Source organism: Leptonotus elevatus, chromosome 1, assembly GCF_054856555.1.
Source record: "Leptonotus elevatus isolate MCC_2025b chromosome 1, RoL_Lele_1.0, whole genome shotgun sequence".
In the NCBI taxonomy this organism is placed as follows: domain Eukaryota; kingdom Metazoa; phylum Chordata; class Actinopteri; order Syngnathiformes; family Syngnathidae; genus Leptonotus; species Leptonotus elevatus.
Genome location: NC_141239.1, coordinates 47,547,586 through 47,560,623, shown reverse-complemented (window position 1 = coordinate 47,560,623; position 13,038 = coordinate 47,547,586). Strand labels below are relative to the sequence as shown.

At 36.6% G+C, this 13,038-nt stretch overlaps 1 protein-coding gene across 1 annotated transcript in view; it reads right to left on the bottom strand.

Moving 5' to 3' along the window:
* Positions 1-13,038, bottom strand: part of grapa (GRB2 related adaptor protein a) — a 28,831-nt gene that overhangs the window by 11,394 nt on the left and 4,399 nt on the right. Inside the window, exons 2-3 of the mRNA XM_086061805.1 lie at positions 11,977-12,074; positions 11,062-11,181 (exon numbers count right to left, since the gene is read on the bottom strand). Of these exons, the coding sequence (XP_085917931.1) occupies positions 11,062-11,181; positions 11,977-12,074 (218 nt within the window). The remainder of the gene's footprint in view (positions 1-11,061; positions 11,182-11,976; positions 12,075-13,038) is intronic.

The following is a 13,038-nucleotide window of genomic DNA, read 5'->3' as shown; positions in this document are numbered from 1 at the left end:
TAAATGGACCTAAATTAACAGTAAGTCTAATAAAATGAGGTTAGATTTTTTCATTTTTTATTGATGAAATAAGTTTCTTCTAGCTAATGAATAAACTGTATGCTGCAATGAAACAGCCATTTTCCTCCTGCCGACATTTCCTACCTGCTCCCTGTGGCGGTTGCTAAGTAACTTAGCAGTTTATCTTTAGAAATCGGAACAATCTCGCCATGATCATTACTGTTATATAACCGCCTGTAACATACAGCGGAAGTCAACTCAACACCCCCTTATTTCTCAAATCATCACAGAGTAGGAGGGCGCCATGTTTACATCTAATGATGACTAAAATCTGTTGTACTGAAGTTTGGAAAATCCATAATACTTTTTTAGTGTTCTTATGTGCTTATCTCGCTCTCTCTCTCTCTCTCTCTCTCTCTCTCTCTCCCTCTATATATATATATATATATATATATAGAGGGAGAGAGAGAGAGAGAGAGAGAGAGAGAGAGAGAGAGAGAGAGAGAGAGAGAGAGAGAGAGAGAGAGAGAGAGAGAGAGTTTTTTCGTTTCATAACCCAAGTGTGAGCTCACATTGACGTGTGAGCTTTGACCTCACCGATCTGTCACAGGTCTGATGGGACCGCACAAGTGATGGCCAGTTTGTTTCGAGCTGAATTCCTTCTCTGCTCACACGTGAAACTTCATGAACCAGCGCAAGTGACTCCTTGGTGGCTAGATGGCATTCGCTCGGCCCCGTTTGACTCCCTCACTACATCGCACCCTTCTTTCCATTTCCATATTACGCACACCAGGGCCGAACTCCATTCCTCCACCAACACACAAAAGCAACTCTCACTATGCTGAGCTATGTAACTCATCTTCATCAGCCCATTATGACGTCTGGTGCCCTTTGCTGCCTCCTACTGGTCAGTTTGGGTAACGGACATTCCGGTCTTAGAGCAGTAGATGGAAACTACGGGTGACTGAAGTACTCACATTTTGTACTTAAAAGTACTGAAACGTGTGTAAAGAGAAAAAAAACTCCCTGGTAAAAGCAAAATTACTGGTTCAACTACTTTACTAAGTAAAAGTAAAGAAATGTCCTGAAATACAAAAGTAAAAACAAATATTATTGTCAGTTATATACTATAGGCCTACCCATTTTGAGAAAAGGGCTCAACGGAGAAACAACTACAACAAAAACCTTGATAATGTTATTAACTAATTTAATGTTAACAACTAAAAAAATAACAGTATTTGTTTGTGTTTAATTTAGAATATATGTTTTTTTTCCCCCCAGTTTGCACAAGACACAACACATTTACTCCAGATCGTGGATTGATGGATAGGTATTATCTTGCCTCTCCAAACCTGTTACTGTCTTTGTTATTGTTTCCCAGTAAATAGTCCTGCATGTTGCTAATGTACCTGTTTTTACCGCCTTATAAGTTTTTAAGATTTTGATCAGTCTAAATCTTAATGACAATTGACTTTACTTCGGTCAATGTGCCTTCATCCTGTCATTATCAATGGTGGTTGAAAAAAAATCTATTTTGACAAAGGAAGGAGTAGAAAGTACAGATATCTGTTTTCAAATGTAGGCAGTAAAAGTAAAAGTAAAAAGTCAGAAAAAATAATTACTCTCAGTGCTTAACTGTAAGCAGTTTTAAATGAGACATGTTCGTCACTTTGATTCAAATGGGAACAAGTCATACATAATTCATATTTCTTGGAGTTGTAACTTTATGCATGGCTTTAGTCTGTTTTCAAAGCATCACAATTGTAATCAAGAAAGCTCATCAACAAAGTTTATAATTCTCTATTTTCAACTGAGAGGTATTAATTTAACGTATTCATTGCCATTGACAACTATAGACGTCCAAAATTCATTTGAACTATTTCTATTAGTTAAAATTGTTTTCCCTTTTTGCTAACAAGAGTATGAAAACCTAGAAAAATATATATATTGTAGATTTTGAACAGATATAAAATTTGTGATTAATCGTGAGTTAACTAGTAAAGTCATACGATAATAATAATGATTTAAAAAATTATCGCCCGACGCCCCTAATTTTTTATAATATTTTCATTAAAAAAATAAAATAATTTTAATTATTTATTTATTTTAATAATCTTTTTTTTTCTTTTTTTACAGAAAAGATTATTAAAAATTAGAGTCAGACAATTAAAAATTTGAATCGTAATTAATCGCATGACTTCACTCGTTAACTCATGATTAGTCACAAATGTTATATCTGTTTTAATAAAAAAAAAAAAATATTCATACTCTTGTTAACAAAAGTGGGAAAAAAATGTAAAACTAATAGAAATAGTTCAAATGAATTTTTGACGTCTATAGCCGTCAATGGCAGTGAATGAGTTAACTATGTTGATTGTTATAATGGTACTTTGCAATGGTATGGAATGTGATGCAAGCTCTTACACGTGCTATTTCTTTCATTGGTCAAAATATGGCAAAAAAGTGGAAGATAAATTTTGAAATTATCACATGCAAGACAAAATGCACTGCGGTATTTTGATGGCCGTTTGCAGAGGTGGAGAACTGCATTGTTTTTGGGCAGCATGAATTTGTCGAAATATTTCAAATAGATCACAGCATGATGTAAACTATTGTTATAAACTGCAATAATATGCAAAATGTTACAAAGCACATTTGGCATGTTTAGCATGTATACTACAAACAGTAGCATACATTTGTTCTTTGACGCATATTAAGAGCCTTCCAATCATTATGCATCCGTCATCATCCCAATCAGCCCAGAGGTCAAGTAACACACCCTGGCCGATAAACTCTTAGCATTACAGCATGCTGATGAACACACCCACGTACAAACACAATTTCTCTCTCTCTCTCTATCTCTATCTCTCTCTCTCTCTCTCTCTCTCTCTCTCTCTCTCTCTCTCTCATTTGTGTTCTTTATCCAGTGTAATTAAGGCCCACAGCGATTGCGAGATTATGTTCTTTTCCTCTGTACAAAGAAAACAGGAGGAGGGATTGAGACCAAGTGCGAGTGAGAAGCAGACAGGCAATGGGAAAGCCACCTACTGTAGATGTGCAGATAGAATGCGGTGAGACGGACTGACAGCCAAGTTATTTTTACAACTTTTACCCTACGCCAGCACAATTGGATGTGCATGAAGGTCGCCCTGCTCGTCTTTCCTTCGACTTCCTCCCTCAATCTGCTCTCACTTCCTCTCTGGTGCTGTCAGCCGTGTTCTCTAATCTCACCTTCTGTTTCCTAATCGTTAACCGTGTGCAACAGTGCATGCATGTCTATGTCTTTGCGATTAAACTGTAAAAAATGAACGCCACGCCCATCGATATGGCCAGTGTTTGTTTTTGCAACTATCCTTCAAGAAAAGGATGATGATGTCATGGAAGACTATCCAGCTGTGCTTGCAAATAACATTGCACCATGTGTTTAGGGGCTGTTTGCCCGATAGTGTGTGTATGGGCTACTCTTTTAATTAATTCATTAATTAATTTAACTTTATTTGTCGTTGTGTATACAATGAAACTTATTTCAGCAGCATTCTTACCTTTGGCACTACATCATAAAAACATAAATTATCAACAATGACATACTTATAAATAATAATAATAACAATAATGATAATTTTTATTATTATTTGTAGCTGAACAAAACTAAAATCGAATTTAAAAATGCGAAACATGGGAAGGACCTAAGTTACTCAGCCTTAAACTAGCCTGTATTTGCCATGATGAAAGTGGATACAATTAAATGGCTCAAACTGAGAGAAACATTTTGGATGTACTCTTTTGAAAGTGAATAGCCTGCAGAATTTTGCAATTTATAAATTTTATTTTAATATGTTCATTATTATTGCAATAAAATGAAAAAAAAAAGTTATATCACATCAACATACATTTTTTTAAATATATACGTATATAATCGTAGGTCTAGTCAACACTAATTCTATTACATAGGATGTGCATGTTTCGACACCATCTTACTGCTATGAATACCCGAAGGAGAAGAACCTAGCAAACGTAGTAATTGGCGGTAGGCTTGTGATGTGTGAGCTTTCTGAGGCACCGTACGCAAGTGCTTCAAAATGCACCCGTGTGGAACTTAGGTTGTTGCATTATTTTAGTTTACCACTAAATGGCACTAAAATCTACACACTGACACTTTACGATTTTGACTTCTCTCCCTTTTTAGTGATCACGCAAAATTTATGATTGGTTTCTTCATAGATTGTACTTGCTTATTATTGTACACCTGTTATATTAGTCACGAGGCTGTCCACGGAATTCTTCAATAGCCATTATTCAGAATTTACTTCCAAATTCATTCATATAATAAAAATTAACTCATTCACTGCCATTGACGGCAATAGACGTCAAAAATTAATTTGAACTATTTCTCTTAGTTTTACATTTTTTCCCAGAGTATGAAAATGTATTGTACATTTGGAACAGATATACTAGCGAAGTCATGCGATTAATTATGATTACAAATTTTAATCGCCTGAGTTTTAATAGTCTTTACTTAAAAAAAAAAAAAGATTATTAAAAAAAATTACTATTACTTTTTTTTTTTAAGAAGAAGAAAAGACTAACTCACGATTAATCACAAATTTTGTATCTGTTCTAAATGTACTTTTTTTCCTAGGTTCTATACTCTTGTTAACAAAAGTGAAAAAAAAATGTTCAACTAATAGAAATAGTTCAAATAAATTTTTGACGTCTATTGCCGTCAATGGCAATGAATGAGTTAATAATGATTGAAACTCTTTTCTTTGTCTCGCTGAAAATTCATGCCTGTTTTGACTGATGCTGACAGTACTGTTTGAAGACTGGGGACCCCATTTTGTTATTTTGTTTGCCAATTTTGTATACCCCTGTGTAACGGTATTGACATTTTCATTATTGTAGCTCCGGCACTGGGCCTTTTTGCATAACTGTTGTTGATCACAATTCCACATCATGGGACACTTTAATTATAAAGAGCTCGTCATTGTATCATAAGTAGGCTACTGCAATTTTGGACACTTTGAATTGTGTGATGATTGTCTGCATCATCACCGGAGACAAATTTCTTGTATGCTTTTACAAATTTGGCCAATAACGATGATTCTGGTTATTGTTGTCCGGTCTTGACTGCTGCTGTTGCAATGGTAATATTGGGTAACTTATTGGGCAACTACTGCCCCCCGTGGCTGACAGGAATATTGCATACGTCAGAAGTGACTAAAAGTCTGCACACCATTGTTTGCTTCCAACACTGATAAAGGCATGTGGGCTAATTCATGCCCCCCCCCCCCCCCCCCACACACACTAATGTGTGATCCCAATTAATAAAGCTTTTTCACATTCTTCATTCTTTCCCATCATTGTTTTTATACTGTATACATTATGTTTTGCAATGTTTGGATGCCTTACCCAAAACAAAACATCGAATCGTATCCCTTTATAAAATAAAGGCGATACTCATGTGGGAGACTGAGAGCAACCAAAGGAGTCCGGATCTGACAACAGAAATATAACACTGACTCATTCATCATGTTCTGCTTGCCATTTGGTGCTTCATTCCCCTGCTTGTTCGTTCCCTGATCATTAATCTTTCTCTCTTGTTTTCTCAATTGGCTTTTGATCATTGAGCTGTGCTATTAGATGTTGTCACTGAGTTGGGGGTAGCCTAATAAAGCCATTTTCAATCCAGATCTTAAATAATACTGTGAAGCAAGGGCACAAAACAAGCTATGTTTTGACACATGTACTTTGCTAAAATTATTTTTAAAGCAAAGGGAATGTTTACAGTTTCAAATAAATACAACCTGCTTTTATAGACAGCTAGTGTGTGTGTGTGTGTGGTCTTGTTTTTGTTATATAGTGGGGCCAACATTCTGGGATTTCACCGAGTTGTGGGACCCACCCGTCCATGTGGGGCCGTTTTGCTGGGCCCCACAAGTTTAGGCCTCTTGTTGAGGGTCAAGACTTGGTTTTAGAGTTTAGGTTTGAATTGGGTTATGGTTGAGGTTAGGGTAAGGAATGAGGTAGGCAAAAAGTTTTTATGGTTGGGGATAGGGAAATTCATTATGTCAATGAGATGGCCCCACAAAGATAGTAAAACAAACGCGCGTGTGTGTGTTTACCTTCCCCTTTTCCCTCAGTTTGTGTTAATGCCCATATCTCGAGTATTGTCAACTCTAATTGAACTGATTGCTATGAATTTTAATCTTTGAAGTATTTAATTACTTCACTGCAAACTACAGTAATACACATTTTGTCAAATTAATATATGTTTGATAGAGCACTAACATTAGATCAATGACAGGCTTCTCAGTACTATTAATATTGGTCATCTGAGCTCATTTCGAGTACAGTAATTAAATTGCAGGGTTATAAAAGACTCACTTCACTTCCCACTCAGTGATGTGTGAATGTGAGTATAAATGGTTGTCTGTCTCCGTATATCATGCCGTGACTGCCTGGTGACCAGTCCAGGGTGTGTAGTTCGCCTTTCAGCCAAAGTCAGCAAGGATATGCTCCAGCTCCCCGTGACGCTCAACTGGATACACACTATAAAAAATGGTTGACTGGATGGCTCTTAAGACTCAATTATTGTGAAATCACCCCCAAGCAATTGACATTCATGGTACACTAAATTCGTCAGTGGTACTTGAAGCTCAGACAAGATTATGTAGCTGTAATATAAGCATAGCCTTAAGTGGCCATTCTCTTTAACAAGCCCGATAAGACACTAACGATGACTGATGACAAAGATTCTCAAAGCCAAACAGCCTGCAGAAGAACGAGTCAGTGATATCAGAGGTCATGGTAATGAATCAGCATTCCAAGTGGTGTCCCTCCCTACTAACGTTAATATCATAGACAAACACTTTTTGTCGGCATGCAGGTGTTAAGGATGTATACTTAATATGCACATTTGCAAATATTAAGTATAGATCCAATTGTTCTTACATGATTGCAATGCATTTTAAGATATCACTAATGCATAAATATTACGTTTATAGATATTGGAAAAGTCATTGAATATATTAATAATAATAAAGGATGTTAAAAAAAAACGATTTGGCAATATATCGCGCACAATTCTCGTATCGAATCGATTTTTGATGGAAATATTCAACAAAATGTCTTAGAGTTAGGGTTCACACTTTAAGCATGGAAGAATGTTATATTAATGGGACATTAAGCCTTTAAATTTGATTTGTTTGTTTGTTAAATACAGTGGACCACAGTTTATAAGCCTGATGTACATTTTCATACAAATCTTACAGGGTACATGTACAAGTTTATTGATTAGTATTTTCTAAATTTGAGTAAAAAAAAAAAATCACAATAATTATAGATTTGTATCGGGATTAATCGGTATCAAATGGAATCGTGACCTATGAATCGTGATACAGATCAAATCGCAAGCTACTAGGCAATTCACACACCTAATAATTATTGTTATTAATTATTGAATTAATAATAATAATAATAATAATAATAATAATAATAATAATAATAATGATAAATCAACATTGAACTTTTTTGGAGGACTAAATGTTGTCTTGGTACACAACTAAGAGAGCTTCTGTGTTAACTGGCATGAATGAATAAAGTAGCTGTTGCATTAGATAGTAGTGTATTGTTTCATATCTTCCCTTACTGCATTGTAATTCATTTAAAGTCGGGATGTAGCGATAACGGCAATTTCGTGATAACGCAATATTAAAACTGCCACAATATATCGTTGTCGTCATGTCACGATATTAAAAGCAGCACATTTGTTAACAAAAAAAACGTCGGGTGGATTTCCATTTGTGCAGTTCTAGCAACCTCTGGTGGCTATTTTTTTAGTGCAGTATAATTTTCACAAGGCATGTTTTGGCCCTTCTATGTTTATGTCCATGCTAATCGTCAGATGCAGGGGAACGTAATTTGCTTGTGAACAGTCAACATGTGGAGGAACTCAATGTGTGCTTGCATTAGCAAGTAAGTGCCTCAATATATAAATATATATCATATTCATATATCTTTTATATATAATGTTCATAATATTTTTCATATATTTTTCATTGCTGTAATGTACAAAAGCACAATATCGTGAGTGTTTTTTTTTTTTTAGCATGAGCTCTTTTTTCTCTTACGATATTGTGACCTGACCTTGAAATTGCCCACAATATCGTGATAATATCGTATCGTGATGTTTGGATATCGTTACATCCCTAATTTAAAGACTCAGAGACTAAGAAAAAACATTTCACTAAAACTTTTCATTAGCACGGTCAGTCCTGCTTTGCAATATAAATGACACACAACAACAACTTAATTATGCTCCCATGCATCTATTTAGTTTTATTTCAGCTTCCACCGCCAGCCCCAACTGCACTTGCAAAGTGAAGACTTTCAGGCAACTTTGATCAACACTGGTCCGAAAATGACTTGGATATGCAAAATGGATTTCTCATCTCTCTTCATAGGAGTGAAGTTTGGCATCACTTTGGCCCACTTTCTAAAAATAAACCACTAAATAACCCAATGGGACCGTGGCCCTGCCGTGGTCTGATGCTCGTCACCAGACACACATTCATATTTATATTATAATATAATATCATGTCAAGTATAACAAAAAATGATTTCGGTGTCATTCCATGCAAAACCACCCAGTCGGTTTAACCAAGCAGATTTGGATTTGAATGAAACTTGGTGTACAACACAAAATTTCAAATGTTAGGTCTATTGGAGAACGGTTTGTCCCGTTGAATTTTGAGAGTTTCTGCAAAAATGGGCGGGGCCGTTTTAATTGAACCTTTATGTGTCAGGAACTACTGGGTCAATCTTCACCACATAGGTATTGTTGGAAAGGGAATCGTGCAATCATTTAGATGATTCATGAATGTTTAGTAACCTTGTGATTTTTTCTTTTAGTTGACCTTGAAATTGGCTTTGTGGATCACGTGACATTTATAAAAAAAAAGAAAGAAATGTAATCGCTTACATGTTCTCTATAACCTATGAAAGTTCCAGAAACCTAAATGTTTTTGTCAAATGATCCATTCCCTCAGAGAGTCAGATGGTTAACATGTTCAAAATGTCCTTGCGACAAGAAAAACATGGAGACTGTTGAAGGATGTTCCGAGAATGTTTCAATAGTTGAGCTTGCACAAATGACTCCCAAGAAACACGAATAAAAAAAAAACATTGACATGCTGCCTCAAATGCTCCACCAGCACTTGAAGTATTTTTTTTTTGTCTTCACTAAGAAAATAAACCTGCTCTTTAAGCAGACCTTAAAGCTGCACTGAGCTGAGTGTTCTCAGTTACTGTCACAAAAACGTCATCCCTGACATGGGAGCTGTCAACGCGCACACACCTGACCCAATTTCGGCGCCTCCCGCACCATCCAGTAAATGATAGTCATGCAGTTGGCTACAGAGTGCCAAAAAAAAGTCTCTTCTTGCCTGAACACAAGCAAAGGCAGCCATTTTTTAATCCACACTTTAATCTTCAATTGTATTCAGGCCAGTGGAGAACCAGCCGCCTCCCGAGGCTCCGCACTGTAGCACCTCCTCCGAGCCCCCGGCCCGAGATCACAAGCATCCACGACTGTCGCTGGCTGACTGGCCTAACAATCGGCGCCATCAGCAGCTCAAGATGCTCTCGCGTGCCAGACGAGATTAGCTCACATGGGGCCAGAGGCTTCCTACTTTTTACCCTCCACCTAACACCCCATCTCTCCTCGCACTCTCCTCCTCCTATGCCTGCTTGTTCTTTCATGCAGCTGAAAAGCCACGCGCATGTACACTCAATTTGTATTTATGAACAAGCAAGGAGATGGCTGCTGCATGATGTGCACATATGTTGTTGTTAATGTATAGGTGAATGTTTCATCAGCCCTGCGGAAAAATATTGTACACTTATTGCTCACATCACGTGCATGAAAATCTAACGAGAGACTAGAAACGCAGTTTTCTGCCTTTGCTAGTATAACGGTAACGATATCTGGTTCTGTTTTCTTGGCTTACGTTTTAAACTTGATTCATTAACTCATTGACGGCTATAGACGTCAAAAATTCATTGCCACTATTTCTATTAGTTTAACTTTTTTTTCCCACTTTTGTTAACAAGAGTATGAAAACCTAGGAAAAAATGTTTTTGTACATTTACAACAGGTATAACATTTGTGATTAATCGTGAGTTAACTATTGAAGTCATGCAGTTAATTACCATCAAAAATTGTAATCGCCTGACACGATTTAAAAAAAGAAAGGAAAAAGAAAATATTATTAAAAATTTGGGATGTCAGGCGATTTAAATTTTTATTCGTAATTAATCGCATGACTTCACTAGTTAACTCACAATTAATCACACATTTTATATCTGTTCTAAATGTACAATAAAAAATTCTAGGTTTTCATGCTCTTGTTAACAAAAATGGAAAAAAAATGTTAAACTAATAGAAATAGCTCAAATGAATTTTTGACGTTTATAGCCGTCAATGGCAGTGAATGAGTTAATGTCAAAAAAGAAAACACTATTTTTCAGTAGTTTACTCAAATCTTGAGTAGTCACAGATACCGAGAAAGAAACCACTACTTTTGATAAATAACTTACATATCCCAATATAGCATTTATGACATTTATGGCAATTTTTTTTCAAATGTTCTCATTTCTACTTTCTAATAGTAAAACGGCCACAAGAGGGCGACCTATCCTGTATCGGCCTGATACAATACCTTGTATCGGTACTCGCCCATCCCTCCACATTACAAATGCCATTATTGTGAAGTGCTCTATGTGTGCGACGACTTTTCTTCCTGCAAGTTTTTCAGTTTCCTCCCAAATCCCCACCCAGCATGTTTTTATTTTGTGTTTCTTTTTTCTGTCTTTCTTTCTTCTTCCTTTAAAAAAAATAAGGTTAATTGGAGAACCTAAAATGTTTCTTCTCACATTTATAAAAAAATATGTACTCTAGATTCATTGGCCTCTAAATTGCAAATATGCAATATATATATATAATATATATATGCAACAAAGTGGGGATTTTCTTTTCTTTTTTTTAATGGGAATTCTACTTACCTGACCGACATGGAAAACTCCCCAGGAGCACTTTCGCTCTCTCGGACCAAAAATGCTCCGCATTCCCTGTGTCTCAGTCGACTTTCTGCCACACCACGAGATATTCGACCTGCAAACCACCTGGTGGTTCGGAAAGAAAACAGAAAACAAGGAAATCCTGGTGGATATTTTATTGTTTTATTCCTTTTGCCTTGAGTTTTGCAGAATGAATGCAATGAACCTGAAGTATTGTCTTTTGATGTTTTTTGTCGTCATCTTAAGAGATTGGCTCTGGCATTTAAAACAAATTCTCACAATAGCACAGATCACTGCAGTCAGACACATAAGGAGATCCAGGATGGAGAAGAATTATGATCTTTTTGAAGTTATTTTAAAACACCGTCGCTAAAATTAAACACACCAAATCTGTGGTAGCTGTATGTAAAGTAGTCAGTTGTGAGTTGAATTCCTCCACCTAAACATATGCGCTGACAAAGATCTTTTCCTCTCTGCTTTGTCAAAGGAGCTCCAATTTATGTTCTTTCACAAGACGGAGCCTGCTGTAATGTTGTCACTTTAGCATCTGTCGCCGAAAAACTAGGAGCCCATCTGGTGTGAGACAAAACGATGGAAATGCGTTGTGTACCAGCAACTACACACCAACACGCGCACACTCGCCACTGCAAAGTGCGAGATTACGTAAGTGAGCGTATGAGTAGGACGAGTTTGTCTTATGCTGGGATGCAGATGTCCAAACCAGAGCAGAAGATGCCTGGAGCCGCAACGCACACACGCACAGACACGCGCGCACGCGCTCACACGTGCACGCACACTAATGAGCTGTTCCGATAAAACCATCGCTACATATGTGGAGTCTGTTTAGCTGCTGTACTGATGCATTGTGTGCGCGTGTGCATGTGCGCTGCATGAACTCACGCATGTGGCCGCAGGTTGATATAGTTTTTGGGCACAAAGCCTTTTCTGTTGTGGAGCTCAGCTGTGTACCAGTTGGGATCATCCTCCATGTTGGTGATCTAGAGACAAGTCACACAAAGAGATGAAATATTTGCGCATTATGATGTCCACTCAGGCTATTATTGCTGGGTTAAAGGTCACTGTCAATCATTCTCTTTTTTTTTCTGGCCTCTTCTCTCTGTCTTTTGTTTGGTTTTAGAATAGCAAAAATGCCAGAAAAAGTCATTGAAATTCCATCCAGTTTCAACACAGCTTGTCCTCATCAGGTCATCTTACGATGCACAAAAGGCAAAGTACACGCTGGACTGGTCGCCAGCCATTTACAGCATTCTAACCTCAGTTATTCTATTTTTATTTCATACTGTTCATGCGAGACCTTTGCTTTTAATGATACAAATTGCTGACATGGAAAGAAAATTTGACATCAACGTTATAGCAGCAGCTAATACAGTACACTATCTGGTAACAGGAGGCAGCCACTAATAGTGATGGCATTTGACAGTACCACCATCAAGGAAGGTTTTGCTTTCATCCAATTATATGTAAGAGCAAATGCAGTCAATTTGAAGAATTGTGAATAGAATATATATATTAAGACATTTTGTATGGAAGCGTATTGCATTCACTTGGGAAAAAAAAGTCCTGTTTTTCTGACTAATATTTTGGGGGAAGCTTTGTTTTTTTGAGTATTTTTTCTGTTTTATTGAATATTTTTCCCCATTTTTTTGAGTACTTTTTTTTCTGTTTTAATTTTTTTTATTTTCCTCAGTTTTTCTGAATATTTGTTTTTCTGAGTAATTTTTCCCTGTTTTATAAAATAATTGTATTTTCCCCTCAGAGATTAGAGAACAAACCACAATACAGTATACACATTCATTCCTTTGAGAGCCAGTAAATAAACATGACCATCTTATTGCATTTGGAGGTATGCGGAAAAGTGTCTGCTTCCGCTATTAGTGAGTCTGCAACAAGTCACTTGAAGTTCAGAGGTAAAAAAAAATTAAATAAATAAAAATAATAAAA